This window comes from Phyllosticta capitalensis (assembly GCF_038381095.1).
Source record: "Phyllosticta capitalensis strain CBS 128856 chromosome Unknown BKA78scaffold_6, whole genome shotgun sequence".
Taxonomy (NCBI): Eukaryota; Fungi; Ascomycota; class Dothideomycetes; order Botryosphaeriales; family Phyllostictaceae; genus Phyllosticta; species Phyllosticta capitalensis.
Genome location: NW_027117444.1, coordinates 38,948 through 59,876, shown reverse-complemented (window position 1 = coordinate 59,876; position 20,929 = coordinate 38,948). Strand labels below are relative to the sequence as shown.

At 53.8% G+C, this 20,929-nt stretch overlaps 6 protein-coding genes across 6 annotated transcripts; 3 read left to right on the top strand and 3 right to left on the bottom strand.

The window, feature by feature from the left end:
• Window positions 1-406: 406 nt before the first annotated feature.
• On the bottom strand, window positions 407-966 carry BKA78DRAFT_143647 (uncharacterized protein). Its single transcript, XM_066882823.1, has one exon. The coding sequence runs from the start codon at window positions 884-886 to the stop codon at window positions 545-547; it is 342 nt and encodes a 113-aa protein (XP_066743000.1). The 5' UTR covers window positions 887-966; the 3' UTR covers window positions 407-544.
• A 4,028-nt stretch (window positions 967-4,994) lies between these two features.
• Window positions 4,995-6,131, top strand: BKA78DRAFT_143586 (uncharacterized protein). The gene has a single exon (XM_066882820.1). It carries the CDS (start codon window positions 5,251-5,253, stop codon window positions 5,938-5,940), a length of 690 nt encoding a protein of 229 aa, XP_066742999.1. The 5' UTR covers window positions 4,995-5,250; the 3' UTR covers window positions 5,941-6,131.
• Window positions 6,132-7,687: 1,556 nt separating this feature from the next.
• Window positions 7,688-8,761, top strand: BKA78DRAFT_143589 (uncharacterized protein). The gene is made up of 3 exons (XM_066882821.1): window positions 7,688-8,060; window positions 8,143-8,254; window positions 8,331-8,761. Exons 1-3 carry the CDS (start codon window positions 7,855-7,857, stop codon window positions 8,604-8,606), a joined length of 594 nt encoding a protein of 197 aa, XP_066742998.1. The 5' UTR covers window positions 7,688-7,854; the 3' UTR covers window positions 8,607-8,761.
• A 2,618-nt stretch (window positions 8,762-11,379) lies between these two features.
• Window positions 11,380-15,273, bottom strand: BKA78DRAFT_353305 (uncharacterized protein; the record flags this gene model as incomplete). Its single annotated transcript, XM_066891535.1, has 6 exons — window positions 11,380-11,402; window positions 11,458-12,203; window positions 12,522-13,174; window positions 13,223-14,817; window positions 14,887-15,051; window positions 15,096-15,273. 6 exons carry the CDS (start codon window positions 15,271-15,273, stop codon window positions 11,380-11,382), a joined length of 3,360 nt encoding a protein of 1,119 aa, XP_066742997.1.
• Window positions 15,274-16,985: 1,712 nt separating this feature from the next.
• Window positions 16,986-18,038, top strand: BKA78DRAFT_353304 (uncharacterized protein; the record flags this gene model as incomplete). The annotated part of the gene is made up of 1 exon (XM_066891534.1): window positions 16,986-18,038. The coding sequence occupies one exon, from the start codon at window positions 16,986-16,988 to the stop codon at window positions 18,036-18,038; it is 1,053 nt and encodes a 350-aa protein (XP_066742996.1).
• Window positions 18,039-19,836: 1,798 nt separating this feature from the next.
• BKA78DRAFT_344097 (uncharacterized protein) lies at window positions 19,837-20,468 on the bottom strand (the record flags this gene model as incomplete). Its single annotated transcript, XM_066890445.1, has 1 exon — window positions 19,837-20,468. Exon 1 carries the CDS (start codon window positions 20,305-20,307, stop codon window positions 19,837-19,839), a length of 471 nt encoding a protein of 156 aa, XP_066742995.1. The 5' UTR covers window positions 20,308-20,468.
• Window positions 20,469-20,929: the final 461 nt, after the last annotated feature.

The window sequence follows — 20,929 nt, the reverse complement described above, 5'->3', positions numbered from 1 at the left end:
AAAAATCCCAGCCAAGTCAGAAAGCAAAAATTCTTGGCGACGTCGCTCTTTTTTTGCAGGTGTCTACATTCTCACTTCGCCACCACCACTGCTACCACCATCGGCACCCCAAAGCAAACACCGCGAGCACAGCGCAGAAGATTGCCGCGCTCTGCGCACGACGGGCTGATGGTTCCTTTTGCGTCACGCACAATGGCCTGTCTGCCTGTCCAATACTCTGCGCCTACGTACATACAATGCGCAGGGCCGCCACGGGAAGGCACATGTAGATGTAAATGTAGGCTGAGCCGTGTAGTCTACACAACTTATATGTACCTGGCGACTTGCATCGTCACCGCTCTTCCATCGCCGTTTACCCACCCATTATTCATCGATGTAGCTAATACTGCCTGTTGTCGCATTGTGGTGGTGTTGACATCCGTGACCGGGTAGGTACGTCCCTGCCTGGTGTCGCAAATTGCGTACCTACCTTGTGTGTGTGTGCAAGCATCCCTCCGTCAGTCAGGCCGTCAGACACTTGGGTTTTCGCATCGGAGATCTCTTGCTACACCACCACCACCACCACCACCACCACAAGGAAAAACGCCTTGTCGGTCTTTTTTCCTTCCACCCATCCGCTGCACACCCTCCCTTTTGGTTTCTGACACATGCCTGTCCCTGCCTGTTCACACACTTTGCGACGAGACTGACTGCCCTGTTGCGTTTTGGTGGTTTGGTGGTGAGGGGAGGGAGGGATGGCGGGGATGTGCCTGACGCTACCTTGCTGGGTTGAGTCTGTGCCTGAACGAGGGGGAGAGAAGGGAAGGCCAAGAGGCAGGCAGGCAGACGGGCCAAGAAGCAGCAAGCAGGGTTGTTGACGGTACGTCTTCCTCCTCCTCCTACTCATTCAGAGAGAGAGAGAACAGTACTTACAGCAACGACACCACCACCACATCCAAAGTCTTCGCCGGCTTGTTCAATAATCGACGACCTACCTACCTGCTTGCTGCCTTTCTCACCAACCCGCCGCCCACAGCATCAAGACCCACAGACCCCAACTCAGCCTGACTAACTCCCGTTTCCGTCGCCCGTCATCATGTCTCGCTCGTCAGAGCCCAACCGCCTGGCGATCAACGTCTCTGCGCCCATGTGCCCAACCACCAGTGCAGCCATCGACCTACTTATCGTCGTGTCTAGCCAGCCAACAGACAGGCGCGGAGACGCCCGCTGCCCGCTCACCACCGCATCATGTTTGCGCCCTACTTCGAGCTCGTCTGGTCTTGTCATTATCGCGGGAGGAGCCGGAAGCTAGATGACAGGCAAGCAACATGAAGCAGCCAAACTCGGAAACTGTCGATGGGAATATGTAGGAGTCATACCGCAAGCTCTCTCTCCCCTATCTCTTTCTCTCACTACATACCGCCAAATCTAGCCATCGCGGTCGCGGTGTCTGACTATTCCTCTTCCACTGCCCCGTTTCTTCCTTTCGTCACTTTGCTTTTTTTGCTGCAGCCTGGCTGTCCATCCCCCCATAATTTCTTTTTCTCTCTCATGCACGATGCTCCGCCCTGCCAATCCATTGCGCTGGGCCGGGCCGGGCATCGCGAGGCGTTGTTGCGTCGTGTCACTGCTACTTGCCCAGGCGCTACCTTACCAATCTGTTGGGCTCTGGCTGCGTGGCTGGCTGGCTTGAAGATGCTCAGCTCAGGCACCATTGGAGGCGTTGGAAGAGACAGACGCCTTTGGTGCGGTGAGGATAGGAGAAATGGGTGATGGAGTCATCTGGAACGAAGTGAGTGGAGCGGCAAGCAGCCGCCGTCCAGCCACTTTGGGGCTGTCATCGTGTTGCGGTCTTCGTCGTGGTGTCGTCGTCGTCGTCCTCTTCCTCCTCTTCACCTGTCCACCCACGCATTGTCCAAAAAACGCCACACCTCCTCCTCGCCAGATCGGCGGACGGACGGACGGGCGGGCCGCACTTCTCCACACCTCCACAGTCTGCGCTGGCAATTGCGCGGGAGTCAGATGGGGTTCGCCCGGCCGCGAGCGCGCTACTTCCAAGCAGGTACCCAGCTGCGTGGCGGGGCGCTAGAGATACGCGGGCGAGGGTACCCTCGTGTGGAGTAGTGGTGAGATGCGGATGGCTAGGAGACAAAATCAGAAAGAGCGACACATCAACGACCGGGCCTAGCGTGCCTTTCGCAACTTCAAACGTCGCAAGAGCTCGACAGATGCGAAAAGCAAAGATGCAAATTCCTCGCCAGCGCCGGCTCGGATTGCCTCGAGAGCTGATGCATTTTGCTCGCGAAGCTCACGCTAGCAAAGCAAGCCCAAAATGGAAGAAATCGAAGAGATGAGGTTTTGGGATGATTGGCCAAGGGGGAGGGGGGCTAGGGGGCTTGTGGGAGGAGTGCGAGGAGGTCTAGATGTGCAAATTGTCTCTTTTCGCTTCAGTCGTCGTTGTTGTTGTTGGTTTTGGTAAGTGTTGACATTTTGAGATTTTAACCCGGCTTCAGTTGCGATGGGTTTTGGCAACACGCTCTTCGCTGGAACCTCGACGTCTCTTATTATCATGCGAGTTCCCTCACAATGTTTCGTTTGGAGCAGAGCTATCAGCCCGTCTGATGTCAACTTTCCACAGCAGCAAAGGTGGAAGGGGGCTAAAAGTGACCAGTGCAGTCTGCTTCACCACACGGGTTAGGAAGTAGAAGAAGTAAATAAGAGTACTTCCCCACACTTCCTCATTCTTTCGTTTCTCAGCTCGTTCGTCCTCTTCTCCATTCCGCTCTCACTCCTCCCTGCCTGCTCTCTCTCGACTCTCTTCTTCCAGCGAACACAAACCAATTGCCCAATCAGCATCTGAGCTCAACGATTAGCCCCCATCATCCCACCACCATCGGAGCTCGCCGACAACATCCACGACGCACCCCAGCAACGGTGGACAGGGGCAAGACGCACGCACGCACGTCGCTTGCAGACGCGTCGCGTCGTCATGTGCCGGTCAGGTCACTCACTGCTGGGCATGCGGGCCTGCAGACAGACCGGAAAGACGCACCCTGGTTGCATCCGCAGCCTGGCTAATGAGAGCCAAAGATGTTGGGCGTATGTAGGTGGTGATGGCGCTCGCTCGGCGACGTGGCTGTATGCACAGAAGCTTCGGTGCAGCATCACGTCGTCTTCGTTGGCGTCGGGTCCTGAAATCCTTCCTTCGCTTGCATGCGTCGTGCATGGCGCATATGTATGCGTCAGTCGTGTGTGGTTGGATTGTTCTGTTCGCCTCGCCTCATTCTGCCATCAATCCATCCCCTAATTACTACCCCGGCAGTACGGATATTCCTGCCTATCACACGTCACATACCGAGGGACCTCGTTGCCCCACTACTCCGACTTTCCCGGCCGACCGGCCGAACGACGACGACGATGATGGACGTGCAGTAGCTGCTTGAGTGACTCACTCAGATAATGACATTTGTCTGTTGATTTTCATGTACGATACCTTGCCTATGTAGCAGAACGGCCGCTGATGCAGAATCAGACGCAGACGCCGACAGACGCCCTACGTAGCCCCTCTACCCCTGAACGGCCAGCCCAGCAAGGCAACTACCTAGCAACAAGACGACATGACACTGTCGCGCAGTGCCGTGCAGCGTAGAAACAAACATCTACCCACTACGTATCGATGATCAGTCCCGCTACCCGAAGTCCCGCCCCATCAGATCGTTTCCTGCGCACGCGTTGTCGACTTCAACGATTTGACCGGCGACAACGACGACGCAAGCCATGATGTAGGTACTGTGCCTTCACAAACCTAGCTGTCTGTCTCCCTACCTACCCGCTCTCCCCCGCCAGCGCTGGGGACACGGGGGTTCGGCTCGGCCGCCGCATGCGGGATGCGCGATGCGCGATGTGTGCGAGCTCGCAGCTTGATGTTGTGCTGCTCGCTGATCTTTGGGGATGGAGCGGAGGTTGCAGCGGACGGAGGTTGCAGAGATGCAGTGGTGATTTGCTGGGGCTGATTGCGAGGTGGACGAGGCGAGTGGAGCCCAGCGTCGCCTGTAGATTGAGCGATGAGTACCTAGGCCAGGCCGTTATGAAGCGGGTCCTGTTTGATGGGAAAGAGTGAAGTGAGGTGGTGACGTAGCTACTAAACTCTTTCCCTTTTCGGAAGTTTAGCAGTGACATCACACTTGGCCAGGCTTGATGCCTAGGTGGAGCTCTTGAGTACCATCATCCTTCTTTTGAGTTTGTTCGCAGTGTTGTTGTGTAAAAATGAAGAGATTAAGCTGCAGTCACCACCTGAAGATGCTAGAAATTTCAAGACCAATGAAGCCTCTAGAACTCTCGCTGAGAGAATCTAGACCGCGCTGCCAAGTACTCACTTTCCCGGTGCTTTTTGGATTGCTCTATTGAAGACATTTAAATCTGAAAAGCTCTATCAATGCGGAAGAAGAATCATGATGGAAGAAGGAAGGTCGCGGAGTATTCCCGACGTGTCTCCAACAAAACCTTTCGATCATTTGGTCCAATTTGTCCTAGACAGGCGAAGAAGAAGATGCCAGTCCCATCTAGAAGTTGTTGCTCTCAAACAATCCTTCCTATGCGATCATTTGTGCATTCGAAAAGTCCCGTCGCATTGAGCACCGTCCGCAGGATTCCATCTCCATCCACTTCAACACCAGCCATCATCTTGACCACAATGCAATCTCAACAAGACAAAAACACTTCTAAACACCAAGCTCATCAACCCACCAAGGGAAAATAGAGACACGCCACCCACACCACACCTCGAACTACTGCAGCATGCACGCGGTCTGCAAGCTGCAAGCTGCACGTTGGCCGTCGACCAGTGCCAGCAAACGGCGCTCCCGAGCACGTCAAACGCCATACATCCATCGGGCATCTACGTATCCTTCTAGACCGCGGCCCCTCGACGATTCCAGCGGCGCCTCTCTCACCGGACGAGTGAGCCTCACTCATTCACTGACTGACCACCCACATAGCCAGCTAACTTCGCACCACCGCACTCACCGGCCTCGCCATCTCATCGTGTATCGTGCGTACACGCGCACGCCGCCATGACTTGCATGGCCGTCGCTCCTCCCTCCGCCCTCCTCACTCGCTGCGACTCCGATCGCCCGCGCTGCCTGCACTCCACGTCGGCCCACCCGCGCGCGCTCGCCCGGCCAGCTCACACACACTTCACCACTTCATCTCATCTCTCGTGCTTGCTTCGCGTCTCCCGCTGCAGGCCGCCGGCCGCCACCCAGGCAAGTGATGCTCACACGACATGGCCGACCCCATCGCCATCGACATCGATATCGCCATCTGTCAGTCAGCCGCGCGACGCCTCCCGCACCGGTCGGCCTTGCATTGATGGCGGGCGGGCGCCCCGGCCGATGTCTTCATGCGTTCGTTGTCTGTCTGTCTGGCTGCCTATGCCCGCTCACCCGTCGCCACCACGTGGATCGCGCGGGGGCGATGGACGTGCTGGCATTGAGAGTGAGTGAGCCCATCGTGCGATGCGAAGCCAGGCTGCCCGCGGGACTGTCGTCGACTACCCTCTGGTGGCTGGTGGTTGCAAAGTGTTGGCATCTGCTCCGTCGGCCACTCAAGAGCCGCCGTGCGCAGAAGTGGTCGAATTTTCGTCGTACCATCTGGGTTGATACAGCACTCCGCAGCCTGGTCGAACTTGCCATGGCAAATGACGCGGCAAAAGCACCAACCGCGGTATCTATGTACCTCAGAAGTACCAGGACATCAGACCGTCAGCATCCGAAATGTCGACAACATCGGCCCGCTCGACCAGACCAGAGAGAATGTCTTGCTTTTCAGCCACCTCAGGGGCCACCTACCTTGCTACCTTCCGCATCCAAGGGACAAGTTCGGACGGAAGAAGCGACCACTTCGCCCAGCGAGTCGGCCCAGGAGCCCAGCCGCAAAGAAAAGCTCCGAGAATTGGTCTGAGTACCTCGAAAGCACGCACTCTCATTGGCTGGATGAACATCTGTTGGCGGCCTGAGGACATGGCCAGTTCATGTCTTAACTATTTTCGGCCAGGCCACCCCCAGGATGATGGTGAGAGAGCAGCAGAGCACCGCCTCCACATACCTGCTGTCCCTCGGTGTACTCCGCGGGAGGGTTGCCGCGCGGAGGCGGCGCTGGCTTCCGTGGCTTTGCTCTTTCTTTTCTCCGGACCCTGATGGCGCCATGCGTGTTGGGGATGGAGCGGTTGTGTCGTTTGCTTTTGCTTTTCACGTCTCCCGCATCTTTTTGCTGACGTTCCGAACGGTCCGCGCGGTCCCTGCTGCAGCTACGCTCTCCGCGGAGTAGGCGTGTAGCGTGCGATATGCGACGTGAAAGGGACGAGCCGCGGTGCGTTGCAGTCTGCAAAGCGCGGAGCGGACCGACGCCATCCTCGCAGGCCGCAGCGGCAGCGGCAGGAGCGACGATGGAAGGAATAGACGAGAGATTTGCACGCGTGTATAGTCATCACGATGCTGCCACGAGACGCGCATCTCTTCTGATCAACAACGAGCGTCGCGGCCTAATGATGATTTCGCGCGTGGGAAGGATCGAGTCAGCGCTGATGAAATGGAGAGACGATCACTGTTCATGTTCTAGGCCTTTGGACGACAACACCAGAGATCCCAGAGACGTTTTGTGCGTTTGGCCCACGCGTTGGTCTTGACTGCGGAGGGTGGGAAGTGCAGGGTGATGCTGCTGGACAACACCCCTCGTCATCATCATCGAGATTCGAGCCATCTGTCACATTCTCTCCGAGCGCGGGCGCTTTATTTTTGTGCAGTTTCTTTTGTCGTTTGACAGGGCCTGCACTCTTTTTTCAAATTTTGTCGTGCCTGTTGCTGCTGACTCGTCACATTACAGCGATTGTCAAGAGCCAGCGCACGGCCGCCGCAAACACCAGGCGGAACAACGCACATTATTGTTGCTTGTGCCGCGGCAGCAAATCGAATCCTACCGTTGTCGAGGCAAGGAGAGGTCCCAGAGGATCCGCGACGGGCAGGTGGAGAGGGATCCCGCGGCGTAGCAGTAGCTTCAATACTACTGTGCGAATCCGTCAAGGCGGCGGAGTCAGCACTGGACTGCAAATGAAGCCAACATGACTTTTAGGGAGGATCGAGGGGGCTTGTGCTCTCCAACAGGACTCGCAGACTCGCAGTCCCAGGGGGAGGTTTCCTTTTTCGTTCGACGAGGCGAACCTCACCGGAATCTCGCAGCAGCAGCCATGTCTTCTCCACGATATGACCTCATCTCGGCGCTGCGTTTGCTGCTGGAACCTTGGAACGCGAACGACGTCTTTTGTTTGTCAAGACTCTTCTGGACCGGTCGTAGGTGATCCACCATCCGTGGGACGTGCTCTCGCCGGCCCGACCTGGCCGCCCCGGCCCAAACCAAAGCCAAAGGAACTCGAAAGCCGTTCTGGTCCATGGCGACAACGCACGAAAGCGGACATGCGGGTAGCAGAAGGAACAGGAAACACAAAACATGTGCGGGAGTGCGTGGGGAAAGGGGAGAGAGTATAGATGAAAAAACAATATGCACGGATGACGGTCCAATCAGAGGACAGATCTGGCAGCAGGCGAGATGGGGAACTTTGACCTTGAGAAATTTCGCCTCTCTGCCGGCCCACGCACCGCGTCGACTTGCGACTTTTCCGGCCAGTTTCCACTTTCTGACCCAGCCGGATGCTCGTTGCGAAGATCCCGAGACCGTGTGCCGTCCCCACGGCGCTCAAGATCATCGCGGCCGCGGCGGCGGCGGAGGAGCAGGCGGCGGCGCCGCGCCCACCCAAAGCTCAGGAGGCTACCAACCCGTAGTCAATACTTATAAGTCAGGCCCAGAGTGCTCTGTTGCTGGATGCTCCGAATATCAAGCCATCCAGCTCCAGCTCCAACCGACTCTTCTCTCGCAATAAACCGCCCTGACGCCTGCTCCTCAAGCATCTACGACGAACACATCCATTCAATTCGAGACCACTTGAATCACCACTTTGCGAAAATGATTGAATACCGTGCCGACCCCGAGCGCTACCTCATTCTGGGACCTCCCTCGCCATGCTTCTCGTAAGTACAGATGCAATCCGGCAAAGCAGCCGATTGGCATTCGGGTTGAAAAAGACCAAGTGGCTGACGTTGTGGCACACAGTCTCTCATCATGCATCGCCTCGCCCAAAGACGATTCGGAAATCGAAGACAGCGACTTCTTGCACCCCAGAAGCAACAGCACGAGCAGCAATGGCAGCAGCTGCGCAGGAATGGTAAGTTCCAGCCCGCCATTCATCCCAAACATGTGATGCACCAGTGGCAGTACCCGAAGCTAACGCGCACTACCAGCTCCCCCAGCAACGCAGCATTCACCAACACCAAACAACAAGACGCCACCACAACCAGCACGCCAAAGGATCGTCCGTGTCGCTTTCGGCGTCCGAAGAGCGCAAGAACTCGATACCCGACCTCACCGTCGCCGAGTCGCGCTGGGTCGCGTCGGAGCGCTGCTGGGTCTACAAGCTGCGCAAGAGCGTCGACGGCGGCGTCTACGTCTCGCACGACGGCAACGAGTGGTTTGCCGAGGACGACGTCGTGAGTCCGGCTTCGCGCGCCGCTGCATAGTCGACGTCGCCGCTGGCCCAGTAGCTGTCGAGTTTTGACGGCCTACTGTCTTGCTGCGCTACCCCTCGCAGCGCAACACCTCCCACTTTTTCAACCACCTCAAGAAACGGCCGCTTTTCATCTACACACCCACGTTACATACCTCGACACGCACGCACGGCACGGCGCACACTCGGAGTTCCTGGTTCCATCTTGGTCTTTCTCCATCTTTTTACTCATCTTCTTCCTTTTTCTCAAACATTATTACCACGGATTATTCATTATGGGCGCAGGCGCAGGGACACACAGGGACCAACGAATAGGAAAGGAATGGTAAAAACCACCTACAACAACATTGGGTTGGATTGGACGGGAGGGGAGTCGAATGGAGACTGGAGTCGGAAAAAGGGATGGATTTTCATACTACTACTCCTCATACCCCCATTATTTTTAACAGTCATCGAGTCTTCAAACATTACTCCGTACCACACACTGCCATCTTCTTCTTCTCTCCCTTTTGCTGTCGTCGCCATCACCGTCGTCATTCGACTTGTTCTCATCGACACTCGACCATGCCGCCCGCTACTGCCAAAAAATTGCGATCAGTAAACACGACGCGCCAACCAGCCAATTTCACGCTTGCTTACAAGAGACAGCCGCCCAACCAACAATGAATGAATCAAATAAAATAGCAATGCCACGGACCACCACGCAATCACGACAGCAATCAGCATCCCGCGGCAAAAAATTGAGCCCCAGCACCAGCGGGCACCAGCCAGCCAGCTGCCCGTTTCACCGGTTGGTCCGCCCGCGCCGCGACTGCCCATCCAAACGCCGATCTCTATATCATCATTTCTTCCCCGTGTCTCCCCCGAAACTCAAAAAGAAAGATTGACAAGCACCAAGCGCGCGATTTTCTGCGGATTTGCAATTGCGCGTCGAAGAAGCGCTCTAGAAGCTTCAGCACTTGGCGGCGACACGAGGATTATGACGATGGGGGAGGTGTGATGTCACTCGAGGAAAAAACTTGTCGGCATGGGTTTTGAGCGGTGGTGACGCAGGGAGAGTGTTGACTCGGTGGAAGTAAGGTTGATGGAATGGGGATGCGGAGACTGGAGAGCAGAGCAGAGCAGAACAAATGGCTCGTACATACACTTGCTTCTCTGTTTCGCGCCTGCTGCCCTTCGAGCTGGGTTGGCGGATTCCGTCAACGACGACGACGACGACACCGTCCTTTTTCTCGCCGCCCCGCGCGATCCAGACGGCGGCGCCGATTTTGTGCGCTTGGGCTGGCTGTTTGGCGACGATGATGAGGTTGTGGTTAGTGGAATTCTCAAAGCTTTCGCGGTCACGACAATGGATGGGGCCAAAGATAGATGGTGCCTTACAAGACGCAGATTTAAGCGGCGCGGGAAGTGATGGCTGGAGTCGCCAGTAGTAGTAGTAGTAGCAGGTTGTGATTAGTCCTACTTAATAACAAGCTGGTCAATTCACAATGCTCGCGAGACAATAAGGCGACAACAAGCAATCTGGTGTTGTTCCGTGCAAACCTCAGGTATATATCTGTGTTCTCTATGTGTCTCGGGGTGGTGTGGTGTAGTGGTTGCCTAGTCTTGGAGGAGTGAGTGGAGCAGAGGTGACATCGGTATGTATGTGGTGAATGGAAGTTGTAGATTTTATATAGCAAGGGGGGCTTCTTGGACGACCTGACTACTGGGGCGACAGATATGAGCCCTTCTATCCATTATTATCACCTATCCAGCTGGGGCAGCTTGCTCGCTCCGCGACCCACACTCGCAACTAGGGTCGCCGCACCTGCCCGATTGCGTTAGCGGCGGTGGATGGATGGTCGAGGTCAACTCAGGTCCATTCAGCCCGGTGTGTGGGTTTGCATGTAGCGATGAGATGCGACGGGAGCGATTATTGTTGAATCGTTTTTGTTCGTCAAAGACGAGGCGACACTGATCAACGAGCTGTTAGAGTCGACGTGCGCAAACCCGTCCATTACCTGACTGGGATATCTTTGGCAGTACTTGTCTTTGTGGCTATCGATTCGCGACTCTGGTCCCATATGTCCGCAGTCATTGGCTTTTTCGTGCGATGACTTTTGCTACCAAGCCTCGTTTCCTGGGCCGAGCGCTTTCCAAACGCATTCGTCACCTGGAGCTTTGCAAGAGTAGTATTTCAGAAACCAGAATTGACTGGTAATGATTGCGTTTTGCGAATCTTCTCTAGTCCATGTATTCTACCTCCCTTAAGGTACCTTGCTGCCCGTCCTGTTGAAAGACCTTGTCAAGTTGGATGGGATCCAAATTCAAGAAAAGGGGTCGTCCTGTTTTGAGAATGATTATAACAGTCGTACTGTGGACAACCAGTGACGCATTCCGATGCCGCAGCTCTGTAGGTAGCCACAAGAGCCGCTTGCCGCGCCACAGGAGCCACCCTCTGTCAACGAAAATCGGTAAGTATCCGTTGCAGTTGTTGGAACCCCCTTCAAGTGGATTTTTGCTTAGGAAGAAGACGCCTGATTTGCATCGGACGCAGCAACCATTTTTGCAGAAAGAAAGGTCTTCCACGACCCGAGGCAATCGGACGGAAGGGTAGTTGTTCTTCTGTGTCATCGTATTGGTGTCCCAGACCTGGAAATGGTGCCTCCCATCGGCCGTAATTAGGACGTCGTCAACGGGAGAAAATGCCACGCCGCCGTGGGAACAATAAGATCCTGGCATTTTCAGCTCTTTGGGGCTAGTGACGAGGTTGGTGAGGTTCCAGATCTGAACTTCCTCGAAACCCATCAACGCAACGTGGTGCTCCCCTCTGTTGAATGCCGTAGCAGAAGCACAGCAATTATAAAATCCGCCTTCCCGATCACGATTGATCTCTTTGACGCATAGTCCATCCTCGACATTCCAAATGGAGACCTTTTGTGTGTTCCTTTGCCACTCGACATAGAGCAAAAGTTGTTGGGGTCCGGGTAGAAAGCAGGCCTGAAACTGGTAGCCGACATCCCGAAAACGTTGCAACACCGTGACGCCCTTGTCCACATCGAAAATGACAATGTTGTGGTCACCCTTCAGGAGTAGCAAGCGACCATCTGGTGAAAATGAGATCGGTTTCCACTTATTGGAAAAATATACGTTTGGCAAGTCTTCATCTCGAGAAATTTTCTCAATCTCGAGCTCCCAAATTTCGAAACCCCCAGGTGAGCCAATGGTCATACGTCTTTCGTTCGGTGAAATGACTACGAGATCCATTTGTGAATCATAACGACCGGTATTCTTTTTGATAGTGTCAGAACGGAGTTCGAGATCCCATAATTTGATTGGCCCATCACGGTCTCCCGAGGCAAGGAGCTTACTATCTGGAGAAACGGCACAAGCAGTGAGAATCTCAACATCCAAGCAGTTTCTCAAAGCACCGGATTCAGAATCCCGAACTTGGATGTTGTACCCGTCGTCCTGGGAGAGCACCGTCTTGCCATCGGGAGTGCAAAAAGTTTTGGTTGCCGTTTCATTCTTGGGCAGCTTCCACTTCAGATATCGATTCCAGCAATTTTGATGCCACTCTTCGTCAATGTTCAGTATTGCGACTTGGTTACCAAAAGCAGCAATGATGGCTCTGGAGTTTGATAAGTTCGAAAGGCGACGAACCCCATGAGGGCCCCGGAAGCTCTTCAGGGGGCTTCGTTGGCCAAGAGCCCACATTTGCACTGTGCCTGTATTCCAACACCCAGTGACTAAGCGGCTGTCACTTTGGTTGGAATGAATGAACACCATGTGCCTGATTTGTGTCGACATCGGGCTTGAAAGAGTGCAGTCTTTTGTCCGGCTTTCCAAGCTCCATGACTCAATCCAGGCACGTCGCTTTGGACTCCAAGCCGTGAAACTAGCCAAGAGATGGCTGCCTGTTGGATTGAAAATGATGGATTCAGGATACCTGTCCCAATCATCATCGCCGGGCTCATTTTGTTCGATCGTGAATACGCAGACTGGTGGCTGCTCAGTGATTTTCCAAAGCTCGTTGCGCAGAAAAATATATTTACTGTCGGGAGAGAACTTCATGTGTTCAATGCCGTAAGGGAAGAGTTTCGGAATGCTTATGAGAGCTCGTATCTCTTTGGTGTCCCAAATCTCCACTTTTCCTCTGTTTTCTCTTTCAATTACTTCAATAGCCAAGAGGCCTATGTTGGTGATTTTGAATTGCTCTATGCGACGAGGGTCCAATTTCCTGAGCACCACTCCTGTCTGGGCGTCCCGGATGGCAAGGCTGTTTGACCAATCGAGGGAAACCAGGATCTGTCCGTCCGGGGAAAATTCAAGCGAGGTGGTGACGGTTGATCTAGCAGACTGGTGACCTTCGATTTGTAAAAGTGCACCCCAGCCTTGAGCGATGAAGGGTCGATTGCAGATCCAGAGAGGGACGTGGTTCTTCCAGAAATGCTCTCGTATTGCTGAATGCTTAGGGGAAAAAACAAGAGCTGAGCTGTAAAGTTGAAGTGGTGACATCCCAATGATGTGCATGTTGTATCGGATGAATCGCTGAGCATCTGCAACAAACTTGAGGAGCTCTGGAGATAGAGGGCTGTTTTTCTAGGGGCTGAGTCAGTTTTGAAACGACAGTAGTCAGGAAGAACTTACTGCTACGCATTGTTGCAGTCGATCTACCAATCGTACTGCTTCGCTGACAACTTGTAGACAGCTCATCGCTTCGAACCAGTGCAGTAAATGCTCTTTGAGGAACACGAGCAACTCCTTATGATCATTCTTGTTTGATGATTTGCTACTGATAAAGTGTATGATCCAATATCGACAGGCGTAACGCAGGTGAGCAGGAATGCAAGCGTTGAGATGGTCGATCTGAATCTTTAAGGGAGTGGCGTCTGGTTCTTTTAGCTTGCAGATGTCTTTCTTCAGTGATGATCTCATCACGCGAAGACATTCCTCGAAAAGGCGATGGTTTGCTTTCTTCTCATCAATCCAAAAGTCCTCCGGAGTGAATTGAAACAGGGATTTCGACTGCATCTCTTGGGGTCTCGGCTTCAAGGCGCTCTCAACCCTCTTTTTGTCAAGTAGGAAGTCGCGGAATGACTGATGGAACACTCGCACCGGGCCAGAGTCGTCGGGAACATCCAAAACAGCTTTGAAAAGGCCAAGACAATTCACCACCGGTGAATAAAGTTCCGAATAATTATCTGAAATCAGTTTGGCGTACTCTGTTGGTGGGGGAGCGCCTTTCAACACCATCAACGGACCGATGATTTCGCTGAACCTCTTCAGGTTCGTTTCTATCAAGCCCCGGTCGGCCCCTTTGCATGATACTGCGTACTTCAAAACCGTGAGGTACATGTGATCAAGATCGGGCGGGCCTGAGGTGTTGCAAAGGATGCCAAATCGTCCCTTCGGATCGATATGGTCGGTGGCAATGAAGCGCAGACTGGTCGCAGCAACAATGAACAGCGGCACGGACAATTTGACCAGTTGCTCGATTTGGGTTTGTTCGAGCCATTGAAAGGAGCCAAGACTCGAGCCAAGTCTCTTCAGGTTTGCGCATTCGTCCTCGAAATAACGACGCATATCTCCCTCTATGGTATCCTCTTGAATTTTACCCAGCGCTTGAGCCTGGTGAGCATGTCGTATCCATGGCTCATCACGGGCAGTGACGAAGACTTTGAGACCTGGAATTTGGAGGTTTTGGTTTTCGGAGAGGATGTCGAATAGTCCTTTCGCCGTCATATCGTTTTCGCACTCATCAAGTGCATCGATGACCAAGAGGATGCGCAAGTCCTTTCTTTCAGCAAGAGGCTCTTTGATGAGGCGTTGCCATTGATGCTCGAGGTCCCTGATGGCGACATCATTTGGTTTTGACAAAGCATGGACAAAGATCTCACAGAGAGCTGGATGAACGGCAAGTTCGCGCACGATCGTGGTGACGAATTTGTCCGACTTTCCCAGGGCATCATCACCTCGTCGGAAGAAGAAGCTTCCCACCGCAAAGCCATCCTCGTTTGCTCGTTCGGCGACTGTGCGCGCAATCGTGGACTTTCCTGCCCCAGCCATGCCTTGCAACCAGAAGACATTGTGCACATCCTGTTTCTGCCAGCTTTGAATGTCGTCCAGGATCTTTTCCCGCGTCTTCTCTGTGCATTTTCTGGCTTGCTGTTTCCTGTGGTTGTACGCTGCGCCATCGGCATATGGGAGCTTGTCTTTCAGCTTTTCCAGCTTTTCAAGCATGACTGAGTCAACGTCTGTTGCGATAGCCAAAATCAGCGAATACGTTGTCGTCATTTGGATGATTTACGCACCCTCTTTGCGTTTGCAAGCCGCCTTGTCAATGATCTCCTTTAAGCTTTGGAATGCTTTAACCAAGTCTTTATACCCTTGTTCCTTTCGGGACGAAAACCTGTGCATTTGTCGATGCTTGCAGCTGAAGGGGCTCGAGGGGCTGCTGTCACCCCACTCCAGTTGTGCTGAAGCTTGGTCAGCAACCTATGTATAGTCAGAGCAGAGTTACCGCAATTCAGAGCTACTTGACTTGCCGGAATTAGTGGAAACCACCCGAGGTATTCAGGTGTCATTTCGTAGAAGCTGATGAAACGGTTTGACAGGTTTCTGAACTCCGTTTCGAAATTCGTGCGAAGAATCTCGTTCTTTTTCGACTCAGGCTCGATAGCTTCTAGTAAATTCGCCATACTTGAGCCTGACCAGTGTCCAAACAGACATTGAAATTTGCCGATGGGTGCGAGAGAGGAGCCCCCATGAGGTGTTCCTAGAAAGACGCACCCCATTGCCTCTGGATCGAAAAATTGGCTGGATCTGTTCGCGTGGGCAAGGAGAGCCTGAGACTTTGTTAGCAAGCAAAAATCTTTGCTATCAATCGAGCATAAACTTTCCTGTTTCACAATAATTCCACCAAAGCTGTATCCAAGGAAAAGGATGGGCCTAGCGGTGTTTCCTCGCGACTACGCCAAATGTATCAGCCGAAGTCAAGATGATGCAATGCAGGTTGAAGTTCGCACGTCGTTGGGCTCAGATCGAATCTCTTGCACAGCTTGGAGGAGATCACTGCCTAACCCCTCCACCGTCCAGCCTGGCTCATGTGAATTGTGATAATAAGCGATGACCCTTGCGTTCAAGTCGGAGGGCAAAAAATCGCGGAGCCACAATTTTTCCTCGCTTTGGTTTCGCCATGCCGTTTCTCGTTTGGATCCAAGGCCATGGACGGCTATAATGCTACAGAAAGGTGAGCGGCTTGAAAACTAGGTCATTTGCAGGCTTTCTCACTCAACCTCTGTGCTCGCTATATCCCCCCATTGCTCCCAGCGGTCTTGCCTGTGCGATTCGCTGCGTCTGGGCGTCGGAAACAACATCTGAACGAACCAGACTTGGAGCGGGGACAGTAACAAGCAGTAAATGGTCAAAATGATCTTTGCAAGAAGCCACCAGGGGTCATTGGGGGCAAATTCAAAAGAGATAAGCAAAACAAGTAAAGCCCGGGAATAGGAGCGATGAAAATAAGATCTGGAAAGCGTGGTGTAGGCGACCACAAATAAAAAAAAGCAGTAGTCGCAACATTTTTTCATGGCTAGAAGTGGAGGAGGATGTCTTGGAGGACGACAAACAACTTGAGTGCGGCGCTTGTGTTGGTCCGGAGGCTGAAAGCCAGAATCACCGCGTGGAAAGTTCGGTTCATTGGAAAAGGTCCACTCGGGTCCACAACAGGTACCTGTTCATGATACAGCATGCAATCCACACTAATCAAGGAAAACTTTCGTTCTCCAACACTGAGTCACAGGAGCGAAATGCCACCGCTTTAGGCGTTGACGCATCATTGTCTGTACAGTACATTCGGGGGATTCGCGTGAATTCTCTTCGGATGTAGTCGTATCTGCGGAGAGCTGAGGCCGGGTTAGTTTACACCGATCAAGGAGTGGTGAGCTCCGTCCCGGCCAACCAGCGCCTGCCAGCAAACTCACCTAATCATATCCACCTTCGATCACCGCTCCGGAGAGAACGACACTCGCTGAGCATTGCCCCACAAAATGATTGGCCAGTGCAGAGTTCCAACTTATCCGTCCACCGTCTCACCAAATGCCACATCGAAGAGCAGTCGCTTGCTCGATTCCAGCAGCTTTGAGCATCGCGCGCTCCTGAAATCGCTTCCCACAGTTGGAGCTATCAGCCAGCGCCATCGGGGTTCAGAACACGGCATCTAGCAGCATTTAGCAAAGTGACTGCAGTTGGTCGGCGAAGCCCATAAACTCATTCCTCTTGTCGTCGGCTGTCAACGGTAGATATTCCAGCATTTGCCAGCCGTCCCTTGACATTGCAGGGGTTTCTGCTGACTGTCCATCTTGGTTTTGGAAGCGTATCTCGAGAAATCCGGGGCTCCTCCTCAGCCAACATGAGTTGGCAAGCCGCAAGATTGAACGGTGATCGACTCCCAATTCCGGCAAAATCCCTCTTCAATGGACTGCTTCAATCGAACTCCGGGGAATGTTGCCTCAAATCGAGCATCAATAAGATCGAAGACCGTCTTCCAGGTCACCCTCAAACCAGACTGACAAAGCACGAGCTCCTGAAATTCTTGAAGGAAGACTTTTGTACACCAAGACTGGACGCGTTTTCGCCATCTCTTTGGGTCGTGGCGACACAAGACAGCAGACACATCTCCAGCTTGACGCACCAAGTCGTCCGCGGGCACGAAATAACGCTCACCGAAAATCCGGAACTGCACTTGGTATGGCACGACAAGCGAGTTTTCGTAAAGCCTCTGCCGCCGTTTCTCTTGTCCAATGTATTCTGGGAGGTTTGTCTCGCTGCAGATTCGGAGAGCGAAGGAGTCCATCGAGCCTTGCTGGGTTTCATGCGGAGCTACCGGTACTTGATTCAGCATCCATCGGATTTCGAACTGGCAGTCGAGAAGCGGCTTGTCCCCGTCGATTGTAATCATCCAAAGATCGACTTCGCAACATTCGTCCTGTTCATGGAACAATTTGACGTGGTCGATTCCGACGTTTCTCTCCGATTCCACTACGGCGATTTGCGCCTCAGTCGCCTAAACTTTTGGGCCAAGTTTGTCCTCGGGGAGTTTAATTTCTCCGACGCATACGGCAACTACGATGCGTACTTCAGCCGGTTTTACGGCCCGGTGCTCTTCCTCTTCGGTGTCCTCAGCATCATGATAAGCTCAATTCAGCTCGGCTTCGCCTCGCAAAAGGGGCTCCAAACCGTTCACAGCGCATGGCGACCATTGTATAAGGTTGGAGAGGGCCTTTCTGTTGCCGTTCTGGTCCTCGCTTGCTTCATCGCAGTGTCGCTTTTTGCGCTCTTCGTTTATCTGTTGTTGAATGAGTATATCTTTGCGTTGCGAGCTTTGGTGAGAATACGAAGGAAAGGGAGGAGACGCAAATCAGTCGAAGATGGCGACAAGAGAGGCCCTCAAAACAAGTCGTAGCGATCAAAACATCGCCCTCTTCTTGTGTCCACACAATGCATTTGAGCGATGCGGATTTGGCGAAAGGCCTGATGCAAGGCAGGAACTCATCACGTACCTTTGAAAGGTGCCCGGCGTAAGGACAAGCTACCCACCCAGTTGGCAAAGACAAAGCATACCGGAAATGAATGATATCGAGGCGTCCAAAAGAGGTCGTTTTCGTAGCAAATCGAGTCTAGCTCAATGCGACACTTTCCGATGCATAGATCCCGCCCAAAAGTAACTTGCTGGTCACAGAAGGCATGCGGCAGTGGGCGCCTCGGATAATCGGGGCCCATCGAGAAATCAGGACGCTTCCAAATCGTGCAACCCCCGTCGAAGCGATCAAAGGCAACCGCCGACGAGGACATCGGAAGATCAGGACAGGTTCCAGCCGGAAGTCTGAGACTTAGCGGTCGTCTTAACAGCAGAAACTTCAGCCTTTCTGCGGTCGATTACTCAAAACTCCATTGATTCTGGAGAATGTGCGCCGCCAGTCCGGTGAAGCGATCAATCCGGACAACAGGAATATCTTTGTGTCAAACGTTGACACTGTCGAGGGGGACTTCAGGTGAAGAATAGACCAGCATAATAACCCTCGGCGGGGCGTATCACCTCTATCAAGAGCTTCGGACCCTTCATAGCCGCAGCATTCCCAGTCCTCGCCGCGTCCAGGTGCTCACAAAAGCTCGTCGAGGACGGAATGCGAAGCATCGGGTAGGACAAACATTGTCGGCTTTGCAAACCTTCGAAGCGCATGCCGCATCCCTTTGTCGCGGTGGAGCTGCCCAGAGAAACCGAGCCTCAGTCAGATCGGATTCCAAACCAGACAGACACTGATGCTTGAATATTGAAGACACCGCACGGGACTGGCGAATGGTGCTCAGCGCAGAGTCGCAGCGCGCGGCAGTCGAGTTCTTGGTTCTCTGCATTGTAACGAGCCAAACTTGGGATTGAGGTTGATGGAAGTCCTGGGAACGAGAGTCGCAACGCATAGTCGTTTCAAGGTTGACGTTGGAAGAATTCAGAGGCATCGCGAAAGTGACGGCCAGCATGCGCGCCCGCGCTAGGCTGAATCGGGACAGCCGTCTGCTCAAGCACAACGCCCCGTTCTTTTCTTCTCTTCCCTTTCCACGTCCTCCACCATCCATCTTCCAACTCTTGCATTTCAGCAAGGATTGTACGTGTACGGGCCGCCGACCGCATTCGCCCCAACACCATTTCGTCAAGCGGGCAGCAACCTCATCTTCCAAGAGCCTGGAACATATGGAGAATCGAAAGCCTGCGCACCACCAGCGCCAGCAGACGCACACTAATTCTTACACACTGGAGCTCCTCCAATGTATTTCGGAACTAATCCAAATACTTGACTGTTGTCCTACCAGAGCCAGAGCCGGCACGTCTTGACGGACATGTCACACTTCGAAAAGATCGCATGCCACCTGCAGCAGACAGTTCGCAGAGTGCAATCTTTCTTCTTCCTTTTCACGGACGTTGAGAATCCAGAAACGTTACGACAATGTTCCTACGCCGATGAAATGCGTAGGTGATGAAGAGGTACCGCACAGTCCTGATAGAAACCACAGATATCCCGAGCGGCTATCCAAAACGGACCACTCGACCTCAAAGAAAACGCCCGCCTCTCCTTCCGCTCTACTCCCATCAAAGTCGCACCCACCACAACTCCTAGCACATTAAGAACGAGCAAGAAAGCTCTCCCGCGCTCTCATCTGCCTGCACCACTGTCCGCATCACATCTCGCTACCCTCCCTCCACCCACTCACTCCACCACCACAACCCCCTCGCCGCACGCCCTCTCCTCGACCTCCACCAACCACTCCGTACACCTCCTCAACGGCCTCCCCTTATCAATCCTCTCGCCATTCAACCTCACCTGCTTGCCGGGGGGCTCCACAGCGCGACAAACGGCCTCCCAGCGCTCCAAGTCCTGCGGCGCAATGCGGCCGACCCGCCGCAGGCTGCCCGCGATGTACTCCGGGTCGCGCTCTGGCCAGGGGTGCGAGGGGCGGATGCGGAAGACCATGCCGGCGAGGATGCTGCCCGTTACGTCGAAGGTTGTGCAGGTTGTTGGTGCTGGTGGTGGTGCGGTTGCGGAGTGAGTGGAGGTGGAGGAATCGGGCGCAACGAGCACGAAGGCGACGTGGTTGACGGGGCCGCCGCCGACGTACTCGGCCGTGTAGAGCGTGTGGAAGGAAGAAGCCTCGGATGGCTGTGGCGACGAAGCCGACATGTTGGTTGGTTGGCAGGCAGGCAGGTAGGTAAGGAGAGGAGGCTTAGCGCTAGGTAGGTATGTATTCGATGATGGACCACTGCCAACTTTGCGGGAGGGAGCAGAGCAGCTTTTCGAGAGCGAGCTTGTCGAAGTGATTGCTGCACATACTTGCTTGATCCCCATGCAATTAGCAGAGTCCACCCCTCTCCTTTAAGCGCCACAAAAAGACTCATCGAAAACTTGTAGACGCGCGCGTCTATTGACCCACCCCACCACATCATTCCTCTCTGGCACATCGTTGCCCAGCAACCTCGCTCCCAACCTACAGCGTGCATGCAGCAGCCTCGCAACACTGCAGGCAGGCGGGCGGATGCGCGTCTAATTGGCCAATGAAATCGACCACTCTGCACGCGCAGTCGATCGAGCCATGTCGTTTGGTTTGCCGCGGATACCTTACTCAACATCTGTTGGCTCTTCACGCGCGCTGGATGATGATGCGTCAGTTGTGAGGAGAAGGAGAGAGGAGGTTCTGTCTGCTGTTCGCCTGGCTCTGTACCTGCCTGGCTAAATTTGCAATACCGCCCATGTCGTTTGAATAGTCCTCTCCTCGGCAGCGGCAGAGAGAGATACCTAGACGTCT